Raw genomic sequence first — 17,058 nt, 5'->3', positions numbered from 1 at the left:
AAACTACGGCTCATAACAAAGAGCGGAATTGCGCTGGTGGTCATCGCGAGAATCCTGCTCTGTCTGCTCATAAATTGGTGCCGCTTTATTCCACAAACAGAGAAAAATGAAGATCAGCTCATAACGAGATGGAGCAGTTAAAATGACACAAACCAAAACAAAAACTTTTAAAGAGTGATAGAAGTGAGACTTTCTTTTGTCCGTTCTTCCTTGAGATGTATATTATTTTGCTATTTAAAGTAATACCATGATATTATACCGTCACCATTCAAAAGATGAAAAATATCGTGATATTAATTTTAGGTCATATCGCCCACCCCTAATCTGATATCTAAAATACATCTGATATCTAAAATATGTTTCACATATAAAAGAAAAGTTAGGTTAGCAAAATAACTTGAGCAAAAATGAGTATACACAACAAAAACTACATAATCTGGTTGTTTGTATGACCTCCATGATTTTAATGACAGCATTAAAAATAATGAATAAAAATATATATATAAATAAATAAATTTGGAGAGAGTAGCTTTTTAAATAAAAACTTATTAGTATTTTTTAACAGACATCACTGGAAAAAAAATACAATGTACTATTATAATATAATACTCCAACAAAAATACTGTTAATGTTATCAACATCCCATTTTGAAAGTCATGTTAATTTAATTTGACATGTCAGAATTAATATGTATTATGCCAGTGCATGAACTATTAAATTAAAGTCAAGTAATTTCACCTAAAAGTGACAGTTTCAAGAGAACAACTATGGTTAATAATATATTAAACAAGTCTGTAAAATAAACTATTGAACGTGCTGATGATCACCAGTCTTCTGACTGTAAGTGTTGTATTGTCATCTTTCAGGTTGTATTTCAGCTTTGATGTGCTTTTTAAATGAATAAATACGAAACATGTGTTGAAATATATGTTGGGTTTTGGAGAATACGTCTCCAAAACCCAACAGGTGGATAAGTCTAAACTAGTTTTTATTAAACCGAATATAAATATGCATTATAAATACTAATAAAAATAACATTATACAAATGCAAATTGTCTTATATAAACAGACTACAGCAGAGCTGGATTCCAAACCCTGGATGGGAAGAAGGCATGGGAGGAGGCAGTAGTTTTTATATCAATGTAAAAAATAATCATTTTTGTAACATTTTAATTCTTTATTTTTTCATATGTAAAGATATGCTGTACATCTTGTGGCTATTAAGCAATGTATGCACATTTTGGACCCGCATATGCTCATAACTAATGTACTCTTTAAATTACAAAAACATTTTGTCATTGACTTTAGACCAGCTTTTAGTTGGTCAATGGCACAGTCTATTTCAGTTGTCTCAAAACACACCACCTGCACACCCATGAGTCCACAAAGTGGCACAAATGGATTTGCTATTTAAACATTGAGGCACAAAGCGTAAAAAATAACGGTCTGAAAATGGCAACAAATCGCACCATACATGCCTTCCGCCGTATTGCGCTGGGTGTATGATAGGACCCTAAGACTTTATTATTATAAAAGAGAAGAATAAAATGTCATCATGTTAATTACTGTACATGTAGTCATAGTTTATTGATCATTAAAGATGATCAGTTTTACATTTTGAGAACAAATAAATAAAGAAATCCGCTGTTTTGCACATTGTTCTTCGAATATTATCTAAATTTACTGGTTATATATTACATTTTGTAGGGATACATAATATTATCAGAATGCTCAATACATGTGCCAATAATGGCTTTAAATATAAACATCAGCTGGATGTTTTCATTCACGTAAAGCTGTTACACACTGTATGGAAGGTCATTTTTAAAACGCATAATAGGGGCTCTTAAACAATTTCTACTTTTCCACTATAAAGCTGAAAGGTTCTCTTTCCTTAACCATTCCATTCTGTGCTGATCAGCATGGACGTGGTTTCATTTTCCACAGTGGTGCTGATAACAGAGCTCTTTGGAATGCAATACAAATGAGTCAGTCATTGCCTTGGTAACCGTAATTGCCTTGGTAAGTGTAATGTGAACAGCGATATGGATAATGGTGGAACAATTCAACCAGTTCCATTTAACTTTGTATTGCAGGAAGCTGCCTCCTTGTCATTTCTAAAGAAGAGCAAAAAACAAAATGTCTAAAAAAACTACTATAGGACAAGTTGAACAGTAAAGTAAAAAACAACAACAACAGAACTACTGTAGGTTTTTAGAAACTGTCAATTCCAAAACAACAAGCATTTAGGGACACGCAACTAAACTGTATTGATCTTTGTCAGCTCTTTTTCTTACCTGTGGCTTTTGTTGGAGAAATTATCCAATTGAATGTCTCTGTGTAACTTAAATATTCACGACTTTTTTTTTCAACCAAACTATCTTGGCACAAGCTGTTGTGTATATCAAGGCACTTGCAAGTAATGTCACTGCACTAATTTGTTCAAATGACCTTCCAGTGACAAAATGTTCCCCTCATTCTGAGGGTCAGGATTCCACAGCTCTCCCATTGTTTCCACTGATGCTTCACTGGTACAACCTATATCCACATTTGTTGCCCTTAAATGTCAGGCTTTTACAATTTGTTAGCTTTATAAATACTACGTTCTTTTTTTGGATTATTTTCTGTATGGGTTGTTTACTGTATAGCTTTTGGAATTTTAGTTTTTTTGGAATAAGTTAGGAGTCACAGGGAGGCAGAATAGAAAATCAATGGAATGTGTTGTATTGCTCCCCAAATGTGGGCGTGGTTTAAATGTACTTTGTCGCTGTATCATGCATCCCTAACCTTTGTGTCTGAAGTGGAAAATTAAGTTGGAGGTTGTCGATGGTTGTCTCCTATCCTGACTTTTGTACAGTTGTACAACAGTTGTCCAATTTAGTTTTATTTTGAAATTATTTTTAAAAAAGACAAAAGTGAATTTAATTACAGTTGTCATACAAGTCATTTTCAAGTCATGTAGTTGAAGTCTAAGCCAGTCTCTACTTAAGTCCAAAAAAAAATCACAAGTCAATTTGTGAGTCTAGTCTTGTAAATTCAGTCCCCCACATCTGACTGTACTGTACAGCGGTTTAATTGTATGTTTTAAAATTACCAAGGCTACACGATTGGGACTAATACCAGCTGGGCGTGGCAAACCATCATTGCCACCAACCCGAGGCAGAGGGAGGGGCAGAGGGCGGAACCTCAGGGGACGTGGAGGAGCCAATCACATGGTGGTAGACCACCGGCCCCGAGCACTGTCCATTATTGGCTTCACTCAGGAGGAGAAGGAAGAACTCATGCCACATTTTGTGGTAAGACTTGAATATACATATGTATATATTATAATAAACGTGTATATATGATACACATTTGATGAATTATCCACAAACGTTTTTATTAATCTTTAGAAATTTGGTGAAATCGAAGAGCTTCGTGACCATGATGCTTCCAGTGTCGTGATGACATTCAAAACCCGCAGTGAAGCAGAAAACGTATGTAGCTTTTACAGTTTCTTTTCATTTGACCTTTATTGCAGGAGGTTACTAAATTTTGCTAATTTTTTTCAGGCTGCAAACCAAGGAGCGAAATTTAAGGGTCGAATTCTACAAATCTCATGGTACAAACCTAAAACCCCCTCCGTGTCCACAGAACCAGAAGAGGAAGACTCAAAGGAAGAGGTCAACACTGCAGGAATCCATGTAATGACGGTAATTACATGGCAAGATTGCACGTGGTTTAGGTGTTTTAATGATGTCATTAGCAGTGTCAAGCAAATGTTGTGCGAGCATGTAATCATCGCCGTCTGTTAGAAACCTTTGTCCGAAACCTTGTTCTTTTCAGCAAAATGAGGATTGTTAACAACAGATTTTAGCCTTGGATTTGTAGAAATCTTTTGGGATTTCCTAAACATTCCTAAAAAGGAAATTGCAAAGTGTGATCAGGGCTTTAGTTTATTAATAGTGCTGGCATATTTCTAAAAAGCAAATCAACTGGGAATGACCAATGTACAACATCACTTTCAAGAAAAAGTTGTTTGCGCGGTCTCAGAATTTCCTTTCAAGTGTGCTTTGAATTTATTTAATCCCGGACTTCTGCAGCAGTGACTGCATATGTCCTTCTAGGTAGATCAGTATAGGCAACATTACAGCTCAAATGTGCACACATCATCTCACTGACATGCAAGACATTAGCTAACAGACTATTGTTGTCACGATACTGAACTTTAGTACCAATGCCGATATACGGCCATATCACACTGCTACGAGTGTGATACTGTGTTTATACAACATTCAACGGCATAATCGTGTATATGTCATCATGTCATGTGTCATTTTCATCCGCTTATCCGGGGCCGGGTCATGGGGGCAGCAGTCTTAGGAGAGAACGATAGACTTCCCTCTTCCCAGACACTTCCTCCAGCTCCTCCGGGAGGGATTCCGAGGCGTTCATAGCTAACCGAGAGACATAGTCCCTCCAGCTCCCTCCAGCTAGTCCTGGGTTGTCCCCGAGGCCTCCTACCGGTTGGACATGCCTGGAACACCTCCCTAGGTAGACGTCCAGGAGGCATCCGAAGCAGATGCCCGACCCACCTGAGCTGACTTCTCTCGATTTGGAGGAGCAGCGGCTCTACTCCGAGCTCCTCTCGAGTGTCAGCTCCTCACCCTGTCTAAAAGGGTGCGCCCTGCCACCCTGCGAAGGAAACTCATTTCAGCCGCTTGTGTCCAGGATTTTGTCCTTTCGGTCATGATCCAAAGCTCATGACCATAGGTGAGAATAGGAACAAAGATTGACTGGTAAATTGAGAGCTTTGCTTTTCGGCTCAGCTCCTTCTTTACTACAACGGACCGGTACATCGACCACATTACTGCTGCCGCTGCACCGATCTGCATGTCAATTTCACACTCCATCCTTCCCTCACTTGTGAACAAAACCCCAAGATACATGATCTTCTCCACCTGGGGTAAGAACTTGCCTCCAATCTGGATATGGCAAACCACCTTTTTCCGGTGAAGCACCATGGCCTCGGACCTGGAGGTGCTGATTCTCATCCCAGCCGTGTCACACTCTGCAGCAAACCGCCCCAGTGCATGTTAAAGGTCCATGTTCGATGAAGCCAACAGAACTACATTGTCTGTGAATGACAGAGATGAAATCCTGTGGTCCCCGAACCGGACCTCCTCGAGCCCTGCGCTTTGAAATTCTGTCCATAAAAATTATGGACAGTATTACTGATAAAAGGTAGCCCTGCCAGAGCCCAACTTGCACTTGAACCAAGTCTGACTTATTGCCGGCAATGCAAACCGAACTCCTACTCTGTTCATATAGGGACGAGACAGCCTTTAACAAAGCGCCTCTGATCCCATACTCCCACAGCACCCTCCACAGATTGCCATGAGAGACACGGTCGAATGCCTTCTCCAAGTCCACAAAACACATGTGGACTGGTTGAACCCTCAAACACCATGGTGAGGGCATAGAGCTGGTCCAGTGTGCCAGGGCCCGGACGAAAACTACATTGTTCTTCCTCGATCCTGCGGGCCCACCACCTACAGAGTCGTAAGGGGCCGGTGCATTGTGGAATGGGTGGTGGTCGAAGGTTAGGAACACGACAACCCGATCATCGGGCACAGAAACTAGCTCTTGGGACATGGAATAATCGTGTAAATAAAAAAGAAAATTAAACATGGAGAGTCTCAAAAACCCTTTTGTACGAGGAACTACATTCATTCACATCTGCAGCTGATGTCAGAACAGCAGAAACCATCGCTAATTCACAAACGTCACTTTAGAGCTAGTATTTGAACGATTTTCTTGTGTAATGTCTAAAGTGATGACAAAACAGCTGATTTTGCTCACATTTTAAGATTAAAAGGCTGAACGGCATAAAATGCCATCAGTCTACAGATATTTCCCAGTATTTCTGTTACAATCTGGATATCACAATAATTAACCCCAGAAAACCAACCAGATTACTTTGGTATATTTCGTCTTTATTTCTATAGCACTTTTACATTGTTTACAATTTCTTTGCTCTTCTCAGTATTAAAGGATGATGGCTGCTGATGCGCTGAATCTCTGAAATTATAAATATTTTAAAATAGGCACTATCCTTATAATAAACTGCATAGTTGCAATCTAAACAACTACTTTCTTAAAGCCTCGAAAGTACATTATGTTGTCCAACAAACTGTAATGGGTTTATTCCTCTGCTTGTGGGCGGAGTAATACACAAGGGTGAAGAGCCTGTATCAGTGCTGTTATGGGCCGTTTCCACTGAGTGGTGCGGTACGGTTCGGTACGCTTTTGTCTGTTTCCACTGTCAAAGGGTACCAAAAAGCGAACCATACCGTACCACTTTTTGGGTACCCTTTGCAAAGGGTACCTAGTACGACAAAAGGGTACCAAAAGGCAAAGCAAGATGCGCAGCTGAACAGTATTGGTTTACAGAGATACGTCAATCGGTTGTGGACAAGCAGCAAAATGAAAACAAAGGAAGCAACATTTTAAAAACACAACCGAGACATTACACCGGAATAATATATACATAATATATAATAACAAGCCATGGTCGACCCGAGCTCAAACAAATCTTGTCGTCGTCTTGATGAACAGCCACAAAGCCAAGAAAAAAATCTGCTGTGTCCTGTTGTTGTTTCACTTTCTCCAGAGAGCTCGCCGCTCATCTATATTTGAAATAACGAACTTCTTGAGCTCATATTAATAACGTGCTCATGATCATTGAAGCACTCTGATATCCGATCCTTCTAGAAAACACACAAACGCAAGAGTGAAGCGCGAAAAAACAAAGGAGAAGCTGGAAAAAACAGCAGCAAATGATGCTTTCTGCAACCTAAAACATGAACAAACTGCCATGTTTAACTATTATCATCACCTTTTGGACTATTATGAACTCTGAATGACGGAATTACTTTCTAACAAGAGGCGCTACGTGTGATGCTGAAGATTAAAGACACATATGAGAGGTTTGCCCTGAATGTGGGCTATATTTCATGTTGTTTTTGAACCCAAATAAGGACTAAATGTATGCTGTGTGTAGTTTATCTATAATTGGTAACATATCTGAGACTGTAAGGGTCTGTATGTGTTCATATGTTACATTTATTTATTTATTTTATATAATTGCAGACGTTACAGTAGGCTATTTTCGCAGATCATTGATCTGCAGTTATAATTAGGCTTTACTGTGACATTTCCTTGAGTGAGAATGACGTCGTCTGAAACTGTTATACATCACGCCCACCAAAAGGGTACCATTGACCAAAATCTTTGGCAATAAATAAATGCTTCTTTTATTTTCTGCCATTTGCTTGATTTTTGCGTTAAATTTAGCAATCGCAGAACCACAAAATTCAGTTCTTCTATGATTTATATAGGTCATGGAAAGTTAGGTGTGAGCCAAAAAAACAGTGTGAAACCAGTATGACCAGTGTGAAACCAGTATTTTTTCTCAGATCTTGACTTACTTTAAGCTGGTATTATTTTAACATGCAGTGTTATTTGCTCATATGTAGGAGCCAGTGAGTCCCTTTCTGCTCCCAGAAGAAGAGGAAGAAGACGATGATGAAGACGATGAATATGAGAGCCGCTCATGGAGACGATGAGGAAGGGGAAGCGGCGCCACCTTTCGTTCAAGGACTATTATTTTAATTAGTTTTTTGGTTTGTAATTTAAGTCCATTTGAATGAGACATTTTTTTCTAAATGAGGGTTTTCAGTATTTTGAGAGCTGAAGAAATGAAAAGGGCAAGGAGCGTTCTCTCTCCAGGAGAACATACGTGAGATGACTTGCAGTGTTTCTGTCTCTCTGAAATTCTGCATTATATATCAAACTCTCACTTTTGCTGAGAGCGAGCGCAAAATGCTTCGACCACGAGACATTTTGTTTCACTGTGCATGAGCAGATGTCAGTAACTCACAACATTTGTGACTACTGTGAATTTCTTTTTAATCACTAAATCGTTTCACCCATTTCCCACCACGAAGCTTCATCTGCACTTTGTGCCACTTTGGCCTTGGTAGAAATGATTTTGATGGCGTCATTCCCATTAAAGGCATCTCTTTCCTTTGTGAAGAAACGAAATGCCTTCATGATGTCAACCCCCCTTCATATCTTTTGTATCTGATTTCCAAAATATCACCCAATATAAATGTATATATATCCCTAGGTGAAATTATAACTTTTTTTCCTTCTCATATTGTGCTACTTCCTGTAAATATTCAATCCGTAGAAGATATATGTGGCACACTTCGTTTTGATCAGTGTGTTGGACTGTTCATATTTATTTCTCACATCTAGGTGATCTTCCAAAACCATAAAGAGTTTGGATGAGGATTCCGAGAAAATTGTTAGTTGGGGTGAACATAGGTGTTGTGAATGTATTCCAGATTGATTTACATTTCATTTTCGCCTTATGTCGTCAGTGTACCGCTGGCGTTTTATAAGATTTGTGGCTCTTTTTTTTTTCCACACTCTCAGAAATAAAGGTACGCAATCTGTCACTGGGGTGGTACCTTTTCGAAAGGTACAAATACCTAAAAGGTCCATATTAATACCTCAAGGGTACATATTAGTACCTAAACATCTTAAGAGGTATACTTTTGTACTTTTTAGGTACTAATATGTACCCTTGAGGTATTAATATGGACCTTTTTAGGTGTTTGTACCTTTCGAAAAGGTACCACCCCAGTGACAGATTGCGTACCTTTATTTCTAAGAGTGCAGTGTATATTTTGTAAATGGTTGCAGTGGTAACGACTTTTTATTTTAGCTGTAAAATGAATCAATCACCAAATGAATCTCTCTCCGAACAATTTAAGTGAGCTTACGGCTTCAGCTAAACTTTTTTTTTTTGGCATCGTTGAACCACAATCGTGTGTAATTACACTTGTGGAGAATTTTATTTCCATTATTGACACTCCTAAAGCCTGATCCTGTGGAAAAGGGTCCAAAACGTACCCTTTTCTATAACCTTAAATGTTATCATAGAGCATGCTGGCATCCGTATGCTTGTGTTCATTTGGGGGGAAAAAAGAAAATATATGTACGTATGCATATATATTTTTTTAATGATCATATTTACATACTTTGCTAAAAACAATTAAGATTTAAGTTCCTTTTAAGAAAGGATCAGTGTAAAACTTTCCTAGTCTATGGTTGATGTGGCATTTGAAATCGCACGTTGCTATGCCATCGGAATCCAAACATTCAGTGACGATCCTTTTTCCCCAGCGCCTCTCGATTAGTTGTACATATTGTTTTTGTAATCTCCACTCAATAACTCAGTCGCTCATGAAAAGTCTGGCCGGTCTTTAAGTTGGTTTTGTACACGAGTCTTGTCGGACTGTGTGAATTTCAAGAATGGATTTTGATCATTTATACAACTGTTTTATTATACCACATTAGTACGATGTCATACATTTAGCGTGAATAGATTTTGACTTTATTACTGTTTATAAAACGTTATTAATGTATTTTTCAGTTTGCTGTTTGTAAAATGGATTTCTAACAGTTGCATGTTTGCTAATCAATAAAGATAATGGAATGGAGGTGAGAAATGAGAATATGAAGGGGGACAAAAAACAACAATTGGCTAAAAATATAAACATTTGCAACTAATAAAAAAAAAAAGAAAAGAAAATAGAAATCTGAGCTAAAAGAATGACGGAAAAAAGGAAAAACTCTATGATCCATTCCAAGAATTATTACCCTCTGAAACAGTTGTCGTGTGCTTTTCTTTGTGTGCACTGCATTCATTCGTTTTCTTTTTGGCTTAGTCCTTTTATTAATCTGGGGCAGAATGAACCACCAACTTATCCAGCATGTTTTACGCAGTGGATGCCCTTACAGCTGCAACCCATCACTAGGTAACATCCATAAACACTCGCTTCACTTTTTCCACATTTTTTTATGTTACAGTCTTATTCCTAAATAGATTAAATTCTTTTATTTCCTCAATTCTACACACAATACCCCATAATGACAATGTGAATAAAGAGTTTTTTTAATTGTTGCAAATTTATTAAAAATAAAAAACCTGTAAAATCACATGTACATCAATATTCACAGCCTTTGCTTAATACTTTGTTGATGCACCTTTGGCAGCAATTACAGCCTCAAGTCTTTTGTCTTTTTGAATATGATGCCACAAGCTTGGCACACCTGTCTTTGGGATTTTTTTTTTTGCCAATTCCTCTTTGCAGTACCTCTCAAGCTCTATCAGGTTGGATGGGAAGCGACGGTGTACAGTCGTTTTCAGATCTCTCTAGAGATGTTCAATATGAATTAGATCTGGGCTCTGGCTGGGCCACTCAAGAACATTCACCGAGTTGTTGTGAAGCTACTCCATTGATATTTTGGTGGTGTGCTTTGGGTCATTGTCATGCTGGAAGATGAGCAGTCTGAAGCAAGTTTTCATTCAGGATGTCTCTGTACATTGCTGCATTCATCTTACCCTCTATTCCGACTAGTCTTCCAGTTCCTGCTGCTGAAAAACATCCCAACAGGGGATGGTATTAGCCTGGGGATTTTTCCAAACGTAATGCCTGGCATTCCCTCCAAAGAGTTCAATTTTAGTCTCATCAGACCAGAGAATTTTGTTTATTGTGGTCTGAGAGTCCTTCAGATGCCTTTTGGCAAATTCCAGGCGAGGAGTGGCTTCCATCTGGCCACTCTACCATACAGGCCTGATTGGTGGATTGCTGCACAGATGGTTGTCCTTCTGTAAGGTTCTCTTCTCTCCACAGAAGAACGCTGGAGCTCAGATAAAGTGACCATCGAGTTATTGATCACCTCCCTGATTAAGGCCCTTCTCCCCCAATCACTCAGCTTAGATGGCTGGCCAGCTCTAGGCAGAGTCCTGGTGGTTCCAAACATCTTCCACTTATGGAAGATGGAGGCCACTGTGCTCATTGAAACTTTCATAGCAGCAGAAATTTTTTGTAACCTTCCCCAGCCTTGTGCCTCAAGACAGTTCCTTTGTCTTCATGCTTGGTTTGTGCTTTGACATGCACTGTTAACCCTGGGACCTTATATAGACAGGTGTATGCCTTTTCAAATCATGTCCTGCTGAAACATCTCAAGAATGACCAGTGGAAACAGAATGTACCTGAGCTCAATTTAGAGCTTCACGGCAAAGGCTGAAAATACTGATGTACATGTGATTTTTCAGGTTTTTCATTGTAATAAATTTGCTACAAATATCAAAAAAATATATAGTCTTATTCCAAAATGAATTAAATTCATTTATTTCTTCAAAATTCTACACACAATACCCCATAATGACAATGTGAAAAAGAGTTTTTTTTAATTTTGATACACATCCCAACAAACAACGCCTCCCAAAGAGCCATTGAGTATCATTAGTGGCATTGAAATGTTGGGATATTTTGATATTTTTATGCCATCATGAGCCACCAGATGTCACCAAAGTCTCCACATTTTTGATTAGTAAGAACCAGGGCAGCACAGTAGCTAACTGGTTAGCATGGTTGCCTCTCGGCAAAAAGGTTGCTGGTTCGAATCCCAGCTAGACCAGGAGGCCTTTCTGTGTGCATGTTCACATGGGTTACCTCATGGTACTCTGGTTACCCCCAAAGGCCTGTAGTGTACAGTAGGTGAATTGGAAATACTAAATTGATTGTAGTGTCTGAATGGGAGTGTGTGGTGTTTCCCAACACTGAGGGTTGTACTACTCTACTACTGTACAACTCTTGTGCAAACCTCTTAGTACTAAAATAAAATAGTTTGAACAAACACTGTATCCAAAACTATGCAACGATTAAAAGTAGATGAAGAATTGAGGCTAAATTTGTTCGTTCATATTCTTTTCGGCTTAGTCCCTTTATTATTCAGAGGTCGCCACAGTGGAGTGAACCACCAACTTATCCAGTATATGTTTCACGCAGTGGATGTCGTTATAGTTGCAGATAAAAATATCTTTACAGAAATAACGATAAATATCAGAATGGATGGATATAATCTGTCTAAACGCTAGAAGAAAGAAATAAAGACTTGGACAAATGTGTCGGATAGGACTTTCACCATTTGACTGGATTACTGTGGGTTTGCTAGTCCTTTTACAATCTATAGACGAATTACCGGTTTGTAAACAATCAGGATGCGCGCGCATTGAGGTTGCAGAAAAAAAACTGGGATAGCTAGCATTTACAGTGAGGGAATGACATCCGATGCGGTACAGTTTGTTGTTGTTTTAGAAATAAGTTATTGATTACATATTATATATATTATTCACATAATACTTTCAGCGTATTATAACAGCTTGTCACCCAGTGATAAGCACATTCGGTAAAATTAAAGTTAAAGTGAGCGGCGTTCATCTGACAGGTGACGTGCGGCCATTTGCAATAGCACCCTTCCAGTGGATATTGGCTAAGACGAAATGGCCAAGCATCCAGCCCGAAATATGCAACTATCTCATTGAAACTCCAAGGGATTTCACAAGAGAGAAGTTAAAAGCCTACAAGTATTCCCAACAATTTTGTCATGTGCAAGAAATAATGTTCCATGATTACCAGATTCAAAACTTTGTATGGCTAAAAACCGAGGTTCTGCCTAGCCAAAGACAAGGAAAGAAGATGGAGCTATACAAGGCCTGGATAATCATCAACAAGCAAAACAACTGCATTCTGACAGCGAACTGCACCTGTACTGCAGGGTATGTGAACTTACATTTTTACATTTCATTCTCAGCATTCAGTGTCTGCAGTTTAATTAACTGTTTTTGCTGAAATCATTGCTGCAATCAAAAACGAGTAATGTGTATCATTCAGCATAGCGGGAACTTACCTGATATAACGTGAGAACTGCAGTCCAGCATTTTTAATTAGCTCCTCACTCCATTCAGCTTTTCTGATGGCTGTTAGCCAAAGACGTCTGCGATTGGCATTAAAAGCAGCGTGGTGTACAGTAAAATTTAAGTTTTCTTTTATACGTTTTCTTGAATTTGGCATCCTACAGCACAACATGACATGTTTTCTATTACAACCGGCCTTTTTTTTGGAACTGGTATGCGTGGTTGAACCCGTGTGACATTATGTGTGATGTAGATTGGTAATTGCCCTATTGGCTGCCACCTAATGATAGTTAAGTTGTCCAGCTTTTGGCCAGTGAATTTCAGTTAAAAGTTAAAAACCGAGAGAGCACTTGAATTTAACAACAAAGATAAATGTAAATGATTTTTCAGTGATAAATAATTTCGAATAAATGTTGAAATAATCTGAAATGTGGAAATAGCTATTAGATAGATCAAATCTACACTCTAGAAAACGTTGGGTTATTTATTTAACCCAATAATTGAGTTAAAAATATTTGGTGCTTTGTAGGGTTATTGAACCTTTATTGGGTTAATTATTAATAACTCAACCAGTTGGGTTAAAAAATTTGAATTTCAACAGTCAACTGATTTAACTGACAGAACAGCTGTATTAAAATGCGTACATAATGTTATTTTTGCGTTATAAAGTTTAAGCTCTAACGCAATAATGTTGTTTGTTTCTTTACAAATTACCTCTCAGTGTTGTGGTTTTCGTATTCGTTTAACCAGCACTCTTAATTTGATTATACAAACACGCTTCATAGCTGATCTATATACGGATTGCTTTCTCTACATCCGTGTTCATTTCTATATATTTTGTTTGGAGGAAATGACACACATATTTGAGATATTAGTGGTTATGCCACTTACTTAAAAACAGATGGGTTAATAATAACTCAACAGGTAACTCAATGATGGGTTGTTTTGGCACCTAACTGCTGTTGGGTTATTTTAACCCAACCCATTGAGTTGGTATGGTTAACCCAACAGTTTGGGATACAAAATAACTCATTTGTTGGGTTATTTTTGCCATAAAGTGACTTAACCACTAATATCTCAAATATGTGTATCATTTCCTCCAAAAAAAACTGCGGTAGAGAAAGCACTTTTATCCGTACATAGATTGGCTAGGAAGAGCGCGTTTGTATAATCAAATTAAGAGTGCTGGTAAAACGAATATAAAAAACACGACATGGAGAGGTAATTTGATAAAAAAACAACAACAACATTATTGCGTTAGAGCTAAAATAAACTTTATAATGCAAAAACAAGATTACATACGCATATTAATACAGCTGTTCTGTCAGTTAAATCAGTTGACTGTTGAAATTCAAAATGTTTAACCCAACTGGTTGAGTTATTAAACAAATAACCCAACAAAGGCTAAAAATAACCCAACAAAGCACCAAACATCTAACCCAACTGGTTGAGTTATTAATAAATAACCCAACAAAGCACCAAATATATTTAACTCAACTATTGGGTTAAATAAATAACCCAACATTTTTAGAGTGCACTTTTTGGCAAAAAATAACCCAACAAATTAGTTATTTTGCAACCTAAATTGTTGGGTTAACCTGAACAACTCAATGGATTGGGTTAAAATAACCCAACAGCTGGTTTGTTTCCATAACAACCCATCATTGGGTTATCTGTTGGGTTATTATTAACCCAACTGTTTTAAGTGAGTATTAATATCATTCATTCATATTCTTTTCGGTTTAGTCCCTTTATTAATCCAGGGTCGCCACAGCGGAATGAACCGCCAACTTATCCAGCACATGTTTTACGCAGCGGATGCCCTTCCAGCCACAACCCATCTCTGGGAAACATCCATACACACTCACTCGCACTCATACACTATGGACAATTTAGCCTTCCTAATTCACCTGTACCGCATGTCTTTGGACTGTGGGCGAAACCGGAGCACCCGGAGGAAACCCACACGAACGCAAGGAGAACATGCAAACTCCACACAGAAACGCCAACTGACCCAGCCACCTTCTTGCTGTGAGGCGACAGCACTACCTACTGGGCCACTGCGTCGCCGAGTGTTAATATAGGGTTGTTAAAATTAAGTTGTAGCAACAGCTCTTAGTTTGCTTATGAAAATATATATATATATATATATATATATATATATATATATATATATATATATATATATATATATATATATATATATATATATATATATATATACATAAAATCAAAGCTTTACATTCCGGCTCGTCATATTACAAGCCAAATAAATAAATAAAATAAAGTACATTGCCCCATATCCCACCCATCTTACCCAAACTTTCGACACGGTGTTCAAGTTAATTTGGCTTCAGTGGCTTTGACATATTCAAATATTCATGAATAATGCACCGCCTTCTCTTACTCTGGGAAGCCAAGTGAAAAACACTCAGAGTCTATTTGATTTAATGCAAGCAGTGTTGATTGCCCCGTGGGACGCACGTCAGCCAGCAGTTTTACCCGCTCGTCATTCTCTCATCCCCTGCTGCTGGAGCGACAAGCACTCAGAGCTCGCTTATGGAGCCTGGATACGAATGGAAATAGATGGAGCAAACACACCGACGACGACTGCATGACCGGTCCGCGGAACACAGGCTATAATGCCTACAGAAGAGCAAACTCCTGTCACATCTCACCAAAACCAAATCAATAAAACATGTCATCTGAAATCAGTGCCGTGTTGCTGCCGGATGATGACAAGCCCGTAAATACCATCGCAAGCCTTAAATAATGAATCTGTTTTCTAGATGATAATGGGCGGCTTCGAGATGATGTGGGCAGATGCGCGGCTATCAGTCTGAGAGACTTGTGAAGTCACCGTGAGGTTGATCTTTCCATGCATGCAATGTGAGACCTAATGCTGAAGCATCAGTCAGGTGGTTTGGCTGTCAAGAACACCGTCACCATAATAGGTTTGTTGCTGTAAGCCGACTGTGGCTTGGACATTCCTTTTTAAAAGGAGTCCTTAGTACTTTTGACTTACAGTTTCTCTCAGTGGCTTTGGTGCATTTCTCACAACCGTATTTACATTTGCACAACAGTTAATGCATTTCTCAAAACAGTTAGTCATTTGTGCACATCACAGTAGCAGTTTCTCATTCCCTCCAACAAATTGCGAATGCTTTTGGACCTGCATCAACTGCTTTCATACAACTCTCTGCTGTTTTATAACATTATTATTTGCTTATGTCAGTCAAAATTAACTAAACTTGTGAATGCTGAATAGTCATTCCATATAAAACTGACAGTCCTCATTTCACTATCTGAGTCATTACATAAAATGTTGAACTATTTGTCAAAATCTGTCAGGCAAATTTTATAAAAATGTTTTAAATCTTTTTTTTCCTGAAAACGTCTCTAAATTGATCATTTTCATGACTGATTTCATGACCAATATGCACTGCAATATTGTTCACAGTTGTGCACAGCTCTACCCAAAGGATGCTTGTTGTAAATAAGGGTTTGTTTATTCTTCTGCACAAAGCAGATGCAGTAAACATGTGAAACATACACATTCAGTGTCTTGTACTCAGATACCTCACTAAATGCAGTGATGTCTAACTTTACTGTGGTTTTCAAATGGCTGTGCAAATAGTATACAGTGCTGTCTTGAGCTTTTTCTGAAAGTGTCACCAAAATATTGTCAATATTGCTGGTGGGCATGGAGGACCTCACCCAAGCGGTTGAGACATTGAAGGCTTGCCCAGAGAAAGTGCCCCGATCCCGGGCGAGCTGGTGGGCATGGAGGACCTCACCCAAGCAGTTCAGACATTGAAAGCTTGCCCAGAAACAGTGTCCCGATCCCGGCCAGCGCTGTCGGCCTTGGCGGGGGGTCCCAGGGGCACCAGTGCCACAGTTGATTGAGTGAGAATTAGCTTGGCTGGTGCCGACGCTCACCAGTGTAGTTGATTAGACACAGGCCCCAGCCCGCCAAGCCATGCCCGACGTCAGCAAAATCTGACTTTTTTTCAATGGAATAAATGTACAGAGTAAACTGTCATAATGAAAACATGACAGCCATTTGAATATCTTATTCATAAACAATGATGTCAGGACTTTTCATCTTGACGACACTGACACTTTCATTGACATCAATACTTGCTTTTGAGGTTATCAACCAGGTTTTGCAGTTTGTACTAATTGTTTTGAGAACTGTTGTGCAAATGTCAATCGTGTTGTGAGAAATGCACCAAAGCCAC

At 38.6% G+C, this 17,058-nt stretch overlaps 1 protein-coding gene across 3 annotated transcripts in view; it reads left to right on the top strand.

The window, feature by feature from the left end:
* The window catches only part of rbm27 (RNA binding motif protein 27), a 50,174-nt gene extending 40,304 nt beyond the window's left edge, over positions 1 to 9,870 (top strand). For 2 of the 3 annotated variants that reach the window (XM_056446089.1, XM_056446088.1), the window contains exons 19-22: positions 3,099 to 3,296; positions 3,393 to 3,476; positions 3,552 to 3,692; positions 7,518 to 9,870. In XM_056446089.1, the coding sequence (XP_056302064.1) occupies positions 3,099 to 3,296; positions 3,393 to 3,476; positions 3,552 to 3,692; positions 7,518 to 7,607 (513 nt within the window). In that variant the 3' untranslated portion in view covers positions 7,608 to 9,870. The remainder of the gene's footprint in view (positions 1 to 3,098; positions 3,297 to 3,392; positions 3,477 to 3,551; positions 3,693 to 7,517) is intronic. The other variant, XM_056446090.1, reaches the window with a different exon arrangement.
* Positions 9,871 to 17,058: the final 7,188 nt, after the last annotated feature.

This window comes from Danio aesculapii, chromosome 21, assembly GCF_903798145.1.
Source record: "Danio aesculapii chromosome 21, fDanAes4.1, whole genome shotgun sequence".
In the NCBI taxonomy this organism is placed as follows: domain Eukaryota; kingdom Metazoa; phylum Chordata; class Actinopteri; order Cypriniformes; family Danionidae; genus Danio; species Danio aesculapii.
This window is presented reverse-complemented; position numbering and strand designations above follow the sequence as displayed.